Source organism: Prionailurus bengalensis, chromosome B2, assembly GCF_016509475.1.
Source record: "Prionailurus bengalensis isolate Pbe53 chromosome B2, Fcat_Pben_1.1_paternal_pri, whole genome shotgun sequence".
In the NCBI taxonomy this organism is placed as follows: Eukaryota; Metazoa; Chordata; class Mammalia; order Carnivora; family Felidae; genus Prionailurus; species Prionailurus bengalensis.
The window spans coordinates 109,294,340-109,313,141 of NC_057349.1; the positions used below are offsets into that span (position 1 = coordinate 109,294,340).

At 36.5% G+C, this 18,802-nt stretch overlaps 1 protein-coding gene across 2 annotated transcripts in view; it reads right to left on the reverse strand.

Annotated features, from left to right (window-relative positions):
• The window catches only part of TBC1D32 (TBC1 domain family member 32), a 213,040-nt gene extending 194,473 nt beyond the window's left edge, over positions 1 to 18,567 (reverse strand). Inside the window, exons 1-3 of one of the 2 annotated variants that reach the window (XM_043592221.1) lie at positions 18,408 to 18,567; positions 18,069 to 18,226; positions 8,378 to 8,539 (exon numbers count right to left, since the gene is read on the reverse strand). In XM_043592221.1, coding sequence (XP_043448156.1) covers positions 8,378 to 8,539; positions 18,069 to 18,223 — 317 coding nt within the window. In that variant the 5' untranslated portion in view covers positions 18,224 to 18,226; positions 18,408 to 18,567. Of the gene's footprint in view, positions 1 to 8,377; positions 8,540 to 18,068; positions 18,227 to 18,402 lie in introns of both variants that reach the window. The other variant, XM_043592222.1, reaches the window with a different exon arrangement.
• Positions 18,568 to 18,802: the final 235 nt, after the last annotated feature.

An 18,802-nucleotide genomic window follows, 5' to 3' on the forward strand; every position in this document is an offset into this window, starting at 1 on the left:
GAATTATTACAACCAATCCCTCAGAGATACAAACAATTATCAGGGAATACTATGAAAACTTATATGCCAACAAATTGGACAACCTGGAAGAAATGGACGAATTCCTGAACACCCACACACTTCCAAAACTCAATCAGGAGGAAATAGAAAGCTTGAACAGACCCATAACCAGCGAAGAAATTGAATCGGTTATCAAAAATCTCCCAACAAATAAGAGTCCAGGACCAGATGGCTTCCCAGGGGAGTTCTACCAGACGTTTAAAGCAGAGATAATACCTATCCTTCTCAAGCTATTCCAAGAAATAGAAAGGGAAGGAAAACTTCCAGACTCATTCTATGAAGCCAGTATTACTTTGATTCCTAAACCAGACAGAGACCCAGTAAAAAAAGAGAACTACAGGCCAATATCCCTGATGAATATGGATGCAAAAATTCTCAATAAGATACTAGCAAATCGAATTCAACGGCATATAAAAAGAATTATTCACCATGATCAAGTGGGATTCATTCCTGGGATGCAGGGCTGGTTCAACATTCGCAAATCAATCAACGTGATACATCACATTAACAAAAAAAGAGAGAAGAACCATATGATCCTGTCAATCGATGCAGAAAAGGCCTTCGACAAAATCCAGCACCCTTTCTTAATAAAAACCCTTGAGAAAGTCGGGATAGAAGGAACATACTTAAAGATCATAAAAGCCATTTATGAAAAGCCCACAGCTAACATCATCCTCAACGGGGAAAAACTGAAAGCTTTTTCCCTGAGATCAGGAACACGACAAGGATGCCCACTCTCACCGCTGCTGTTTAACATAGTGCTGGAAGTTCTAGCATCAGCAATCAGACAACAAAAGGAAATCAAAGGCATCAAAATTGGCAAAGATGAAGTCAAGCTTTCGCTTTTTGCAGATGACATGATATTATACATGGAAAATCCGATAGACTCCACCAAAAGTCTGCTAGAACTGATACAGGAATTCAGCAAAGTTGCAGGATACAAAATCAATGTACAGAAATCAGTTGCATTCTTATACACTAACAATGAAGCAACAGAAAGACAAATAAAGAAACTGATCCCATTCACAATTGCACCAAGAAGCATAAAATACCTAGGAATAAATCTAACCAAAGATGTAAAGGATCTGTATGCTGAAAACTATAGAAAGCTTCTGAAGGAAATTGAAGAAGATTTAAAGAAATGGAAAGACATTCCCTGCTCATGGATTGGAAAAATAAATATTGTCAAAATGTCAATACTACCCAAAGCTATCTACACATTCAATGCAATCCCAATCAAAATTGCACCAGCATTCTTCTCGAAACTAGAACAAGCAATCCTAAAATTCATATGGAACCACAAAAGGCCCCGAATAGCCAAAGGAATTTTGAAGAAGAAGACCAAAGCAGGAGGCATCACAATCCCAGACTTTAGCCTCTACTACAAAGCTGTCATCATCAAGACAGCATGGTATTGGCACCAAAACAGACACATAGACCAATGGAATAGAATAGAAACCCCAGAACTAGACCCACAAACGTATGGCCAACTCATCTTTGACAAAGCAGGAAAGAACATCCAATGGAAAAAAGACAGCCTCTTTAACAAATGGTGCTGGGAGAACTGGACAGCAACATGCAGAAGGTTGAAACTAGACCACTTTCTCACACCATTCACAAAAATAAACTCAAAATGGATAAAGGACCTGAATGTGAGACAGGAAACCATCAAAACCTTAGAGGAGAAAGCAGGAAAAGACCTCTCTGACCTCAGCCGTAGCAATCTCTTACTCGACACATCCCCAAAGGCAAGGGAATTAAAAGCAAAAGTGAATTACTGGGACCTTATGAAGATCAAAAGCTTCTGCACAGCAAAGGAAACAACCAACAAAACTAAAAGGCAACCAACGGAATGGGAAAAGATATTCGCAAATGACATATCGGACAAAGGGCTAGTATCCAAAATCTATAAAGAGCTCACCAAACTCCACACCCGAAAAACAAATAACCCAGTGAAGAAATGGGCAGAAAACATGAATAGACACTTCTCTAAAGAAGACATCCGGATGGCCAACAGGCACATGAAAAGATGTTCAGCGTCGCTCCTTATCAGGGAAATACAAATCAAAACCACACTCAGGTATCACCTCACGCCAGTCAGAGTGGCCAAAATGAACAAATCAGGAGACTATAGATGCTGGAGAGGATGTGGAGAAACGGGAACCCTCTTGCACTGTTGGTGGGAATGCAAATTGGTGCAGCCGCTCTGGAAAGCAGTGTGGAGGTTCCTCAGAAAATTAAAAATAGACCTACCCTATGACCCAGCAATAGCACTGCTAGGAATTTATCCAAGGGATACAGGAGCACTGATGCATAGGGCCACTTGTACCCCAATGTTCATAGCAGCACTCTCAACAATAGCCAAATTATGGAAAGAGCCTAAATGTCCATCAACTGATGAATGGATAAAGAAATTGTGGTTTATATACACAATGGAATATTACATGGCAATGAGAAAAAATGAAATATGGCCTTTTGTAGCCACGTGGATGGAACTGGAGAGTGTGATGCTAAGTGAAATAAGCCATACAGAGAAAGACAGATACCATATGGTCTCACTCTTATGTGGATCCTGAGAAACTTAACAGGAACCCATGGGGGAGGGGAAGGAAAAAAAAAAAAGAGGTTAGAATGGGAGAGAGCCAAAGCATAAGAGACTGTTAAAAACTGAGAACAAACTGAGGGTTGATGGGGGGAGGGAGGGAGGAGAGGGTGGGTGATGGGTATTGAGGAGGGCACCTTTTAGGATGAGCACTGGGTGTTGTATGGAAACCAATTTGTCAATAAATTTCAGAAAAAAAAAAAAAAATCGTATTTAATGCTTTAAAATACAATAGGTAACATAAGCTCAAGTACGTAATACAGTTTTTGTAATACTGTAAAGATGAGCCACATTCTAAGCTTCCATATCTGCCTTCAAACTGCAATAGGAAGTAAGGCCCAGCATGGAGAGAAACCAGATTGCCAACAGCTCCTAGACACATCACATACAACCAAGCCCAGAGACAAGAATTAACAAAGCAAATGTCATATGTCCAAAGCGTTACCAAAAATAAATTTGTGGGATCCAAATTTAAAAGATTTTACTATGTATAAAAATTCCATAAAATTTTTATTACAATAAAAAAAATCATTGCCATCTAGCTTCAGAAGGCAATTTTTAATATTACCTAATACACTAGTTACCCTAAGAATTAAAAGCTAAAGAACAGAGCTACAACAAGTATGAATTACGGAGAAACTAGAAGGGGTACCTGGCTGGCCCAGTCAGAAGAGCATCCAACTCTTAATCTTGGGGATGGGCCCCACATTGGTGTAGAGATTACTTAAATAAATAAAACTTAAAAAAAATTTTTTTTAAAGGAAAACCAGAAAACTATTTGTCTGTGCTGCCCTTCATAGCCCTAAAGTCTTCTGTTGTGTCACATTTCATGCTAGGGGTAAAGAAAAAAACCAGACCTTCAAATTGTCAATCATATGCCAAGGACTGAAATACTAAAATGTGGAATATCCAAGTAGCTGAGCTTACACATGAGAAGGAAACCCTAAACCATCTTTCATCTCAGTGACTGCTCTGTATTAAATTGCACTTTGAGTAAGAGTTAGGCATTTTGTCATGCTACCCACTACTCAAGAACCCAGAGTGCCTCCCTAATGCCTTTATATCATCCCAGTTACTACTCTATATTAAATTGCACTTTGAGAGTTAGACATTTTGTCATGCTGCCCCCTTCTCAAGAACCCAGAGTGCCTCCTTAATGTCTTTGGTATCCATTTGGCTTCCATTTAAGGTTTCCATTCACCTGGCCAACGTTGAGCCTCACGACCTTTTTAGTCAAAAAGCCATTTCTTTGGGGGGGGGGGGAGGGGTTGTTTTTGGTTTTGTTTTTTAAAGTTTATTTATTTTGAGACAGAGAAAGAGAAAGAGAGAGAGAGAGACAGCGAGCATGTTCGGGAATGGCAGTGGAGCAGAGTGAGAGAGAGACAGAATCCCAAGCAGGCTCTTTACTGTCAGCTCTATGGCTGAATCAGGACTTGAACTCACAAACCACGAGATCATGACCTGAGCTGAAATCAAGAGTTGGGCTCTTAACCAAGTGAGCCACCCAGGCACCCGAAAAGGCATGGTTTTTAAAACACCAAATCGAACAGAAACTATATGGTTCTCATTCTCTGTCAGACCAGAAAGGCAGGCAAGCAAGGAACAATGCACATGGAGAGCATTAGGGCTGAAGGTCAGACATGTATATACCACACAAATCCTACCCTAAGGAACCTATAATAGATTAGCAGGGAGTCAATAACACAAGTAACCGAAAAAAAAAAAAAAAAAAAAAACTAGAAAAAAATATATATGAATTCTTACAGGGCAACATATACCAAAAAGTGGTCCTAAAAAGGAAGTGAGAGAAAGACAGGTTCTACACTGGCCTCCAATATCAAACAACTGTACCTCTCTAAGCAAATCACTGAATTTGACTCTCTGGGCCTGTAAGTTAAGGACCTTAGAACAAATAATTCCCAAGGTATTTCTAGCACTGATATCTTAAAGTTTTATGGAGTTAAAATTGATTTAACAAAAACTGAGCTCATAAGTGACTAACGTACTTTTTTTTAGTTTTTCCATGACTACTGTCCAGCCATGCTGCATGACCCTTTATTCAAGGGTTTGTCTCTAGTATCTGTCCTCCCCCTCTTCCACGTAGTATTAGTTTAAAACTCCTCCCTCAAGTTTTCACTGTGGACACATGGTTATCAGTTAGGTATTAAACTTCCCAGTCTCTGTTATAGGTAAGTTGGGCACATGACCATGTTTTAGCCAGTAGAAAGTGAGTAAATAAAGAATCTTGCTTTCTACCCTCCCTTCTCTTGTCCAGGCTGAAATCCTGTTGTGGAGTTAGTGTGGCTGCTCCAACTATGCAGATGAAGGCAATATTCAAGAACAGAGATTGGTAAAATACATATTCTGGACCTAAACTAACCTACCACTTGTTTTTGTAAAGTTTTATTAGAACATACACACACTCTTATTTACATAGTGTCTACGGTTGTATTATTACTACAACAGCTTGCAAAGCCTAAAATATTTATTATACAGCCTTTTACAGAAAAAGTTGACTAGCTCCTATCCCAGATATGATGGAACAATAGAACAGAAAGAACCTGGGGTCCCTGGATAAAGTCATTCAGAAAATCCACCTACCTTTGCTGCATTCATGTACTTCTGAACTGTTATATAAGAGGGAAAAAAAATTGCTTTCTTTGAGCCACTGCATTTTGGTGTCTATTTGTGATAACTGTTTAGTATATTCTAACTAACATCCTCTTCCTCCATATTTCCATGTGATCTTTTGCATATATCATGGCACTTACCATCCTGTATTGAAATTACCTATTTCAAATTTATTTGTCAGTCTAATGTTAGACTCCTAAAAACACTATGGATTATTTGGGGGTAGGAGGCATCTTATTTAACAGTATAGCCCCAAGATTTAAAACCTAACATACAGTAGTTACTTATTAAATGCATGTGATATATAATAAGGGAAAAGAAAAAATAATTTACTGCTAAAGTCAGAATTATGTCAAACATCAATAACATAAAATTGATTATAATGGCAAGAAACAATATCATTAATTCATCCAACAAATACCTATTATATACCTAACATTTGCTGGGCATTTTCAAGGCATTATGGACACAGAAATAGAAAAAATAAAATTATCTACTTTTTGAGAGTTTACATTCTAGTGGGGAGACAATGAAAATGAGCATAAAATAAGCAAATACATATATTATCCCATATTAATCAGTGACAAAAAGTTAAGAAGAAAAAAAAAGGTAAGAAAGAGAAAAAGTAAAAGGGAAAGACCATTGTTTTATATAGAGAGATCAGGGAAGGCCTCTCTGGTAAGGAGACATGGAACTGAGACCTAAAAAGTAAAGGAGAATTAGAAACAAGCCAAGGATATTCCCTCCCACCACTGCTTTTCAACATCCTATGGGAAGTCCTAGCTAATGAAATAAGACAAGAAAAGTAAAAAGGAAGCAAGATTGGAAAGGAAGAAATAAAACAGTGTTTGTAGATGCCATGATCATCTATGCAGAAAACCTGGAAAAACTGACAATAAAATTCCTAGAATCAATAAACAATTATAACAAAGTTGCAGGGTACAAATTTAATATGCAAAAATCAATCACTTCTCTGTATACCATCAATGAACAAGTAGAATTGGGAATTTAAAACATACTATTTACATTAGTACCCCAAAAATGAAACACTTTGGTATAAACCCAACAAAATATATATAAGATCAGTATAAATAAAACTATAAGTTTCAATTGAAAGAAATCAAAGAAGAACTAAATAAACTGAGAAATAGTCCATGTTCATAGATTAAGACAATACAATATTGTCAGGATGTAAATTCTTCTCAACCTCATCTATAAATCCAATGCAATCCCAATCAAAATCCCAGGGAGTTATTTAGTGAATATAAACAAACTGATTCTAAAGCTTATACAAAGAGGCAAAAAAAAGAAAAAACAGAATAGCTAGCACAATACTGAAGGAGAAGAATGAAGATGGAGAACTAACACTACTCAACTTCAAGACTTGACTTTGAAACTATAAACCTAAGTAATCATATAGTGCAGTATTCACAAAAGAAAAGTAAATATGTGGAACAGAGTAAGAGCCCAGAAGTACCCTTAAATATAATCAACTGATCTTTGACAAAGGAGCAAAAGCAATAAAATAAAACAAAAATAGTCTTTTTAACAAATGGTGCCGGAACAACTGGACACCCACACACCAAAAAATCAATCTAGATATGTGGCTTACACCCTTCATAAAAATTAACTCATAATGGATCACAGACTTAAATGTAAAACACAAAACTATGAAGTTCTTAGAAGATAACATAGAAGGAAGTCTCAATGACCCTAGGTTTGGTGATGGCATTTTAGACATGACACCAAAGGCATGATCCATGAAATAGGTAACTGATAAGCTATACTTAATTAAAATGAAAATTAATATCTGCTCTGCAAAAGACACTGTCAAGATAATGCAAAGACAAGCTACAGACTTGGAGGAAATACTTGCAAACAACTTACTGATAAAGGACTATTATCTAAAGTACACACACACACACACACACACACACCTCTTAAAACTCAACAATAAGATAACAATCTGATTAAAAAATGGGCCAAAGATCTTAACAGACATTTCACCAAAGAAGATATATAGATGACAAAATAAGTATATGAAAAGATACTCCACATCTTATGTCATCAGGGAAACACAAACTAAAACAACGAGATATTACTACACTACTATTAGATTACTACTATTATAACACCCAAAATCTGGAACATGGATATCAAATGCTGGTAAGTAAAGCAACAAGAAACCTCATACAACGTTGGGGGAATACAAAAGGGTACAACCACTTTGGAAGACAATTTTATAGTTTCTTACAAAACTATACATACTTACCACATGACCAGCAATCATGTTCCTTGGTATTTACCAAAGGAGTTGAAAACATATGCCCACACAAAAACCTGCACACAATGTTTACTGTAGCTGTATTCATAATTGCCAAAATCTGGAAGCAACCAAGGTGTCTGATACATCCAGACAATGGGAGTATTACTTACTGCTAGATATGAATAAGCTATCAAGCCATGAAAAGACATGGAGGAAACTTAAATGCATATTATTAAGCAAAAGAAGCCAATCTGAAAGGCTAAATAATATATGTTTCCAACTATATTATATTCTGGAAAAGGCAAAACTGTGCAGACAATAAAACGATCAGTGGTTGCCAGGGATTTGGAGGGGGAAGAATGAATAGGCAGAGCATAGAGGATTGTAGGGCGGTGAAATTACTGTGCGTAATCCTGTAATTGTGGATACATGTTGTTATAAATTGTACAATTCCACAGAATGTACAACACTAAGACTAAGCCCTAATGTAAACCATCCCCCTAAGGGAGGGCTTTGCTTAGCTATTTGAGAAAGAACAAGACCAGGGTGGCTGGAGCAGTGTGAGAGGGAATATGGTAAGAAATGAGGAAGGAGAGGGAACAGAAGGCTCATGTTTGGGGCTTCTGGGCTACACTCTGAATTTTACTTTGAATGAGATGAGAAGCCTTCACAGAATGCTGAGTGGACTCAAGTGGCAGGATCTGGCTGATTGTTTTAAAGCATCATCCTAGCTGCTATGAAGGACATGGGTTAGGGGTGCTTTCAAAATGCCCTGCTGAGAGAAAATTGCTTTCAAGTATTATTGTGAACATACTCACTCTTTAGATTCCTGAGTTCTTTTAGTAACATGCTGTACAACTGTGTCATAGCCAGATTCTTCATCCTGATTCTGATTAGACATCCATTTTTCCATTTCTTCTTCAATCATGGACCCCAAAGTGTTATATATGTGCTGTCTAAGATATTTCACAAATTCATAGCTAAAAAAAAATTTTTAAAAACAAATGCAGTCAATATCATGAACTCTCTTATTAAGCATATCCAGAAGAAAATGTTAGCACAGAAAGATTCATGAAATACTCAGATTTCTTACCTTGAACCAGGATTAAATTTTTCATCCCAAATCATCAAGCCAATCTAGAATTATGTTGTTTTTTTCTGGGACATTGGCATTTTCCACACGCCATGCCCACTCACTCTATCAATCCACCTACTCATAGACACTTGTTAACATTTCCTACACATCCCTTGGCTTCATCACTTCCTCTTTTTTTTTTCTTTCCATTTCTATTGATCAGTGCAAAAGCACATCACCTCACGCAGACATTACTACAGCAGTCTTCTTGCTTGTCTTCTTTCACCCTCTTCCCTCTCATATTTATCCTGAACACTGTAGTCATCTTGGTCCTCAAAAGTCATGGATTTCATTATTTCTGAGTTAGAGTCATTTCACTCATACCCAATAAATATTTCTTGTATTTAAGACTAATTATTGGCTATTTTCCAAATACAACTTCCTTGGCTTGGCATTTAAATACCTAATTAATCAAGCCCCTTAATTACTGCATCTCCACTTACATGAGGCCACACTCAGTTTTCTCCACAAACCATCAAACATGTTGATTTGCATATAAGCAAGGAGGGACTTTTAAGTGACTACCATGTGTTAGACACTGCGCTAAGCACTTTATTAATATTGCTTTATTTACCACATGAGATAGGTAAATAGATGAGGACACAGACTGAAAAGTTAAAAAGCCTTATCAAATTCACCAACTAGTAATTCAGGTCAACCTTACTCCAAAACCAGTATCATTCCCACAACCCCACACTCTCCCAAAGATGCAAAAATTCCAAAACTATTCAAGAAATAAAATAAGAGGTTCTATAGTGTTCAACTGAAACTGGAAAGGAAAATAAATAAATGTAATACTCATATTTTTACTAATTTTTGTATTATTTACATTTCTTCCCTTTAGAGAGGTAAATCTATTACATTTTATTTTCTCAAAATAATAATTGGCATATTAAACTTAAAAAATTTACTTAAAAGTTTAAGTTATTCATTGAAATTACTTTTAAATGTTTAATATTTATATTCAACGTTTAGCTAGTAACTTTTCTTTTTCTTAAGTTTATTTACTTATTTTGAGAGAGGAGGGAGAGAGAGAGAGAGAGAGTGCAGAGTGTGGGAGGGGCAGAGAGAGAGAGAGAGAGAGAGAGAGAGAGAGAGAGAATCCCACGCAGGCTCTGCACTGCCAGTGCAGAGCCAGATGTGGGGCTTGAACTCACAAACAGTGAAATCTCGACCTGAGCCAAAATCAAGATCAGATGCTTAACCGAGTGAGCCACCCAAGTGCCCTTAGCTAGTAACTTCTAAGCTTTAGGAAAATAGCTATTAAGAACAGAAGAGATAAACAAAGTGATTTTGTAAACATAATGACCTGCAGTGTCAGACCAAAATGACAAACACAAAGTTTCAGAAATACTCCAAGAAAAACAAAATCCAAAACTTACTAAATCACGTGTCCTAGAAAATAGCCTCTAATAATTATTCATGCAATTTTGAAGTTTTTGCCTCTTCTGGGGAGTCATCATTGCCTTACATCACTTGAAGACCTTCCCTTATACAAGCATAACTTCCCATCCATTTTAAATGCTAACTTATTTTTTGGCTTGTATATTTGTAATTATAAGCCAAATATTTGCATATTCTATACAAAATGGTAAAGACTTATATAAGCAAGAATTCAAAGATTAAGGTTTCAAGAGAATCTTTTAAAGATATTCTTAATTTTTTTAACATTTGACAGTCCCTAAACTGCCTCCACAACTAGCTCTGAGACTAAAGTTGACAGATGTGCATGATGTGATCTGAAGAGCAAAAAATACATGTGTTCTCCACCACAACTATTCCACCACCACAAACCCTCTAAAGAATCAGAATATCTGAAATTCCAATACCATAAATGTATCATTGCTGTCTTGAAAATGTCCTTGTAGGGGTGCCTGGCTGTCTCAGTCAGTGGACCATGCAACTCTTGATCTCAGGATTTTTAGTTTGAGCCCCACATTGAGTATAGAGATTACTCTATAATCTCTATAGAGTATATAAATAATAAAAAAATAGAGTATAAAGTAATAAAAATAGAGTATAAAGTAATAAAGTAATAAAAAAATAAAATGTCCTTGTAAATGAAAAAGTATCCAGGAATAAATAATCTCTTGAGCCCAATCAGTCTGAACTCACAGCCAGCCAGAGAAAATTGAATGTGGAACAAGGTGCAAAAAGATAAACAGTCCCTAAAAACAATCTTGATCCTCCTCATAATCCTGCCCTAGGCTAATCAGACACACCAGTTTTACTTCACATCTCTAAGACACTCAGTGGGAAACAAAACATGGGGCAAGCTGGAGTTAATTCTCTGAAACTAAAGGAAGGGCCTCTCTGAAGATGAATTCTACATCTCACCATCAACATTTACTACAGAAAAATGAATTATTCCTTAGTTTTATCAGTCCCATTTCTCTGCCACAAATCAAGCAATTAGGAGAAATGAATATTTAACTAATATAAATTTTGTGCTTGCTTTGTTTAAAGCCCAAACTGTAAGCAAGTAGGTTATGATATTTTCATAACTAAGGCAGTGAGGAAATACAAGGAAAGCCCATTAATACAATGTATTCAAGAAAGTTAACAGAATACCACTCTAAAATAAAAGACACATCAAAAACAAAAACAAAAACAAAACAAAACCTCCCCAATATTTATCACCATCTATATGATATAGCAAATATGCTGAGAAAAAGTTTAAACCTCCTCTTTGGGAACTTGAATAACCACATACTTTTTTTAAACAACATCACTTTTATCTGTGGCCACAGTAGTATCTCCCAGAAGACTCCATTCAAAATATTTCAAGGTTTTGGTTCATCTTCCAAATTAAATGAACCCAAGAACCCCCAAATTAAATATCGCCTAATGGGTTATTGCTCTTTTAAGAAAAAAAAAAAATCTCCAGGGAAGATAAGGCCTTCTATCATGGGAGCACTACCAGGCTGCCTATAGCCCTTTGGATGCTCTACTAACTCAAAGATTATTGGAAAACTCTCAAGCTTCCAATCTTAAATTAGTAAATAGAGTCATTTCTGCAAGTAGACCTTTCTACTCTGGGTAAGAAAAATCCAAGTCTTCAAATTCTCATGTGACAATTCATTTTGTGTTGGTTCTTTTACTATCTGAATTCATGGCAATACCCCATAAAATCCTACAAGGAATACTATTCTTCTGTAGTAGTGCCCAGGATAGAGAATTATTATTGCTATGGGCTGGGAGATACTATAACACTTAATATATTTAATTATTATGTACTTAATCATAAAATTAAGTACTATGTTGTTTTCACTGTAATCCTCATAGTATTGGTGCCATCCAGTTGCTCTTATGAAGTCTTCATCTAATCTAAAAGATTGATGATAACCACAGCTTTTTAAATCAACCCATTGCATCATTTTTAGAAATTATTCTGGTGTAGCTATATTCATATTTTGTATAAAAGCAAAAGCCCTGGATGCACAAGAGACTTTCGAAAGGTCCCATACTTATAACAGGGATTACAAACTCAGTGTCACTGGGGGTAGACAGGTAAACTAAAGCCAGCCACGTGTAAGAGAGAAAAGGAAGAGGTGGTGGTGAAATAAAAGGATGTGTCTCAGCTAAAAGGAAGAGCTTCCACATGGCTTTAGCCACTTACTGCCACTTAGGACTATTACAGCCTGATGTGGATTTTTCAATGTTTTAATAGAAGCCAGAAAACTACCTTATGTGCTATCTCCCAATTTTTAAATGTTACTATTTTTTAAAACCAAGCCAAAGAAACACATCCATAGACCCAATATGGCCTGCAGAATGCCAGTTTGACCTTTCACCATCCATTCATACAAGTATTATAAACAACATAAAATCCTTACCACTAAAGATACTGGTGAATCATCTCTATGTTTAAAATTTCTATTTAAGAAATGTAAAACTTCCCTCAAAAAAAAAATTTACATACTTAATAACTTACGTTAGAAGATCCTTACTAGGCTTAATTAAAGCAATTCTGCTACAATTTAAGTCCTTTCAGAATTAGTTTTAGCAAACTCCTTTAACATTTTCAGATTAATATACTCTAATTGCACAGGAAAGACCAAGACTACAATATTATGGAAATAATACCTCTTTGCCATGGACTACAATAAATACAACTTCCATTCATTCGTATTTTAACTGAAGTCTATTAATATTTCTTTCTTGGTCATTTTAAAATATTCTAGGGAGTGCCTGGATGGCTCAATTAAGCGTCCAACTTTAGCTCAGGTAATGATCTCAGTTCAGGAGTTCAAGTCCCACATCAGGCTCTCTGCTGTCAGCACAGAGCCTGCTTCAAGTCCCCTGTCCCCCTTTGTCTCCCACTCTCCAGCCTGTGTGTGCTCTCTCTCAAAAATAAATAAACATTAAAAAAAATTTAAATTTTCTAATAACAAAGTTTCTTCTTTTTTAAAAGACATGATCTATACAATTAGTAAATAATTTTATCTTTAGAACTCTACAAATCCCTTTGTTTCAGGCTTAAGTTCTAAATCTTACACTGGTCAATCTTGTAACCTTAGACAAAACACATGACCTTGCTAAATGTCAGTTCCCACTATATAACAATAATGATAATACCAATGCAAAAACTGTTGTCTATTACACATAGCTATACTTTGACACTTTTCAAACCAAATGTACTATACACGTTTGACTAACCTTATATGTTACCATAAAAGTAATTTAATGAGAAAAAATAAACATTTGGTTTCAAAGACGCTATCACCAAGTGAATGCAAAGTATCTTTTTCCAAATATTCCTCAAAGAAGGACATTAAAAACCTGAGTCAGGCATTTGCTACTAAGGAAAAATATGTTCACCTCACTACATTTCAGAAGCAGCTCAAGTAAAATAGACAGCAATGAACCTCATCACTTTGCTTTACTACTGGCAAATATGAAATTTTTTACATTTATGTCAGAAAATTTACAGTTGAGTAAAAGAACATTCACTTTTTTCCATTTTGTTCTCCAGCTTTATTACCTAGATTTTTCCAAGAAAACTTAATTATTTCTTTCATGATGAATTTCTGACATGTTCAAAATGTCTATACCAAAATATGCACTGATACACAGATTACTATTACAACATAAGAACATAAAAAAACTAGTACAAGTTTGTTTCAAGACATCATTCTCTTAGCAAGAAAGTTTTCAACCATATACAGAAAAAATTATCAGTATTGGTATGTTTTAAAAAGAGACTTTATTAGAGTAAGTTATGAATTATAACGCTGATATTTGGAATTCTTATTTCAGAATCAAAAGATTTATTATAGAACCAACCTAACTTTATATATCATATTAATATATAAAAGATTATGTAATAGAGGGGCGCCTGGGTGGCTCAGTCGGTTAAGTGTCTGACTTCAGCTCAGGTCATGATCTCACAGTTTGAGTTCAAGCCCCACGTCGGGCTCTGTGCTGACAGCTCGGAGCCTGGAGCCTGCTTCGGATTCTGTGTCTCCCTCTCTCTCTGCCCCCTCCCCTGCTTGTGCTCTGTCTCTCAAAAATAAATAAATGTTAAAAAAAATTTTTTAAAGGCTATGCAATAGAACGAACAAGCTTTACATCACGTACAAACTTTTAGGTCAAAGAATAGGCTTCTGAGTCATGATAAACAATTACTAGAAATGCATTCATTAATTATGGAAGCATGCATGTAATTCTTAGTCATTTCTCTATACATGGATATCACTTTACACAATAGAGGTTTTCTTGAAGGTACCATTTAAATGGATTTCACAGATTTAAAAAATCAGTGGTACATTCTTCTATAAAACAAAAAATAAACCTAAATCAACAAATTATTACTGTGTTCCCTCTGTATCAAACCAAAAATATACTGGATGTGAGGGTTACAAAACTGAGCATTTGCATTAGAGACTCTTATAATCATCACAGTTGATAATTACTAAAATAAATACACATACACACACACACACACACACCACAATTCTTGTGTAAATGCAAGTAAATATGATCTAACTCTGTGGTTCTCAACCCTGGCTGCACGTTACAATTCTGCACATTCTCAACCCTAGAGAGCTTTTTGAAAATCACTACAGCCCAGACTCTACCACTCCCCCTCTGCCAAGCTGCTCAGGAAATTTTGATTCATTCATGATGAGGCCCAAGCATCAGTATTTTTTTACATGGGGTCCACCTGATTCTAGCGTAGCCAAGAGTGAAAACCAGGGCCAGTTTGGTTTCTGGGAATCTACACAACACATGCACACATAATGAAAGCAATATCCTCATCCCTACCTCTCCTCCCCTCCCACAGCCCTCAAATCCTTGCTGCCACTTTCAAAGACAGAGAGGGAAAGTTTGGATATTTTAAAGAATTTGTATAGTTTAAGGTAGAAAAATAGAAGATGCTATACAAAGCAGAGATAGTAGTTTAGGGAAGCTGACCATTGAGGCAAACCCCCAGATAGGGCTATACTGTCTACATGATGGTTTTCCCCAAGTGACTGCAATTTCTCCCACTTTAATTTTTTATAGTACCTAAAATTCCATCATGTATGGACTCAACTGTCTTAAATACCTTCATACAAAAATACAATAGCCTAAAGACACCAGTTCCCCCATAAGTCTCTTTAATAAAATTGTCCTTGTCAATACCAGGACAACATTGGGTGGATTTAAGAAACCAATGTTCTGATAGTGGAGAAGGGAAGGTAGATAATTCTGAAGTAGGAAACACTTTTGGAAGCAATACATACCTAAGTGACTTAATGTACAATGTCAAGGAGAGTTAGGTCAGTGAAAACAAAGACCAAGTATAACTGTACTAACTGACCTTTAATATCCGACTGAATTGTAAGAGTCTATGAAAATACCAAAGACAAGCAAGTCCTCCTCTTTTTCTCTCCTACATAAAGAGTTCCTTCCTCCTAAGGCACAGATCTCAGGTTAATGCAGCTAACACATGACTTTTAGCATCTATGCTTTTAAGACTACAAGCTACTTAAAATACTTTTAGGATTATATGGAGAACAAACAGAGGGTTACTAGAGGGTTTGTGAGAGGGGGGATGGGCTAAATGGGTAAGGGGCACTAAGGAATCTACTCTTGAAATCATTGTTGCACTATACGCTAACTTAGATGTAAATTCAAATAAATAAATAGATGCAAAAAAAAAATACTTTGAGGATTATAAATCTTACTTTTAAAACTACAAACTAGTTATAATTTGAGAGTGTCTGGATTTTTTTAGGTAGGCCAAAAGTAAATCTCTTTAGTAAACAGTGAACATTAAGTATGAATGGTAATCAGCAGGCATTTAATCTAATGCACTGCTGAAAAGCAAATTAGTTTATTACAACAGTCATTAAACTAAGAGGAACAACAATGACCTAACTTAAACTTGAAAAGCATTCTAAAATTGAAGCAGCTAAAGCAATACAGGTAAACATTTACATTGAAGAAAAAAGAAAAAAAGCTGCATACTAATGAGCTAACCATTCATCACAAAAGTTTTAAAAACTTTTCCAAGAAAAGAAATAAACAGCAGAAACTTTAAAACCATAAAACATATACATAATACAAAGGAGGAACAAAGCCAATAGCTGGTTCTTTTAAAAGACTAAAAGAAACCCCTAGAAGAACAGAAGAGGGAAGGTACAAATCAAAGAGAAGAATAAAAAGGGGGATATATAGCTATAGATATTAAAAATATTTAAAAACTACAGGATTTTAATGAAAAACTTTTCCCAATAAATTTGAAAATCTAGACAAAATGCACAAATGCCAAGAATATGATCCTAGCAAAAATTGACATAATAATTTACAAAGTATTTAAACAACTGCTTGTATGTGAAATAAAAACCAGAAATGAGGGGCGCCTGGGTGGCGCAGTCGGTTAAGCGTCCGACTTCAACCAGGTCACGATCTCGCGGTCCATGAGTTCGAGCCCCACGTCGGGCTCTGGGCTGATGGCTCAGAGCCTGGAGCCTGTTTCCGATTCTGTGTCTCCCTCTCTCTCTGCCCCTCCCCCGTTCATGCTCTGTCTCTCTCTGTCCCAAAAATCAATTAAAAAAAAAAGTTGAAAAAAAAAAAAACACCAGAAATGAAACCCCAAACTTAATGCTTCATGTGGATTTGTGTGAGGTGAACTTGTATTACATGAGTTTATAAAACATTATTAATTAAACCTTAATTTGAGAAAATTGCAATTATTCCATAGTCTATTGTTTAAGCAATAAATCAATAGTTAACCAATAAAAGCTGTTCTGTAATGTCTCCCAAAATAAATATGATCACAAATAACAGCTATTTGTAGTGGATTCAATTAAGAAATAAACAAGAAAATCATGGAAATACGAAGAAACTTTATGTATAACCATAAATACCAATGAAATCAGTAACTATATTAACAAGAATTCCTTACTTTTGAAAACTCCCTTGAGAATCTGGTGAAAACTATAAATACTCCCCCTATAAAACTGCAAGTAAAAACAAACTTTTACATTAAAGGGCTCAAAAACCCAATTATGCGCATAAAGGAAATGAGTACGAGTTCCAGATAAATAGAATTTCAGAGTCAGTAAAGGTAACATAAAAAAAATTTTTTTAAAACATCTCTGTGAGATCAAAATGAAATACAACCACTGAATTTAAAATATTGCTACCAATAATAATTAATTGGGTTCCTGCAAGAAAACGTTTCAATGGAGAGGATTAATTTAAATTAAATGAACCAAAACAAAACAAAAAAAAAGGTCTCTAAAGAAACGTAACCTTCAAGATTGATCTCAAGTGGTACCTCTCTCATTAAACTATTTCTACTGCTCGCAAACCCAGAGTACTCTGTAGCTCTTCTACAGCACTTACATTTTTGACATGTATCACAGACATTTGAGTATGTGCCTTATCCCTTCATAGAACTTAAACTATTCGATAGGAAGTTAACAATCTAACGTCAGTATTCCTACAGTGCTCAGAATGGGGAATTGGGGCAGCCACTGAAATACCAGATCAGCCAAGGAACAGAGATCTTGGGAACTCATTGCTTTAAGCCAATGTGACAGGCACAGTGACAAGAATCCTTTGAAATAACAGAATTCCTCTTAGAAAAACATGAACAATTTTCAATTATTGTTACTGTGTTGCCCATGAGGAAAAACGAAGAATTAGGATATGTTGGTTGTGGCAGCAGCAGAAACACAAAGGAGACAGAAGCTTTGGAAAGTAAGTAAAGAATAAAGAATACATAAATTCGATATTTGTGTAAATAAACGAAAAAAAAAATGAACCTCAAACTTGGGCGCTATGTTAACAACAATAATCAAATGAACATTCTTTAACTACACTTTGACCCTTTCTGGATCAGCTGGTTTGTTTGCTTAAGACATCAAAAGCTATTTTACTTGTGAAAATTTTCATCAGTTTCCTCCAGATGTAAGAGGATTTCCTCGGCGCACTCCAGAGAGGGGGCACCCGTGATCTTCTCTTTTACGCTCTGGAACAACTGCCTCAGCATCGTCTGCATCACCACCTCGTCCTCGCCAGAGAAATGGGCCATCCTCTGCAAGAATCAAACACCCACGCCCATTACTCCAGGTCGGCGCCAATGCCGCGCACTGCGCACGCGCGCTCCCACCCCACCCAGGCCAGTGCGCTACGCCGTTCCCCGGGAGACCGCGGCAAGCGCTTGGGGGTGGGTCCTCGGCTGCCTGCGCGTCTTTCCGGGAAACAAGTCACCTTACTTTGGGGAAGCACGGGTCCTCAAGGACCCGCCTTATGTACTTGTCGTTGCCGGCCTTCCGTACGAACAGAGTTCAAGTTGTCACCGCTAACCGCAAAAAAGACAGCCCGGAAGGTTTTGATGGGTGGGCCTGACGGCGGGACGTCTGCGGTACGTGTGACGTCATCACGTTGACGTGACTTCCCGAGTGGGAGGGAGTGCCCCTTGGAGACCTGCCCGGCACCTATGGGAAGTTTCAGGTGTGCTCGCTGTCCCTCGCCATGTGTTTGTAGAAGGGAGGGAATGGAGAACGAAGAGTCAGAATTCAGTAAAAGTGAAACTGAAAGTAGCTTGAAAAGTTTTTAACTACGTGAATGGTATTGAAATGTTACACTGTTGTTTTTCTCTAACAGTCAA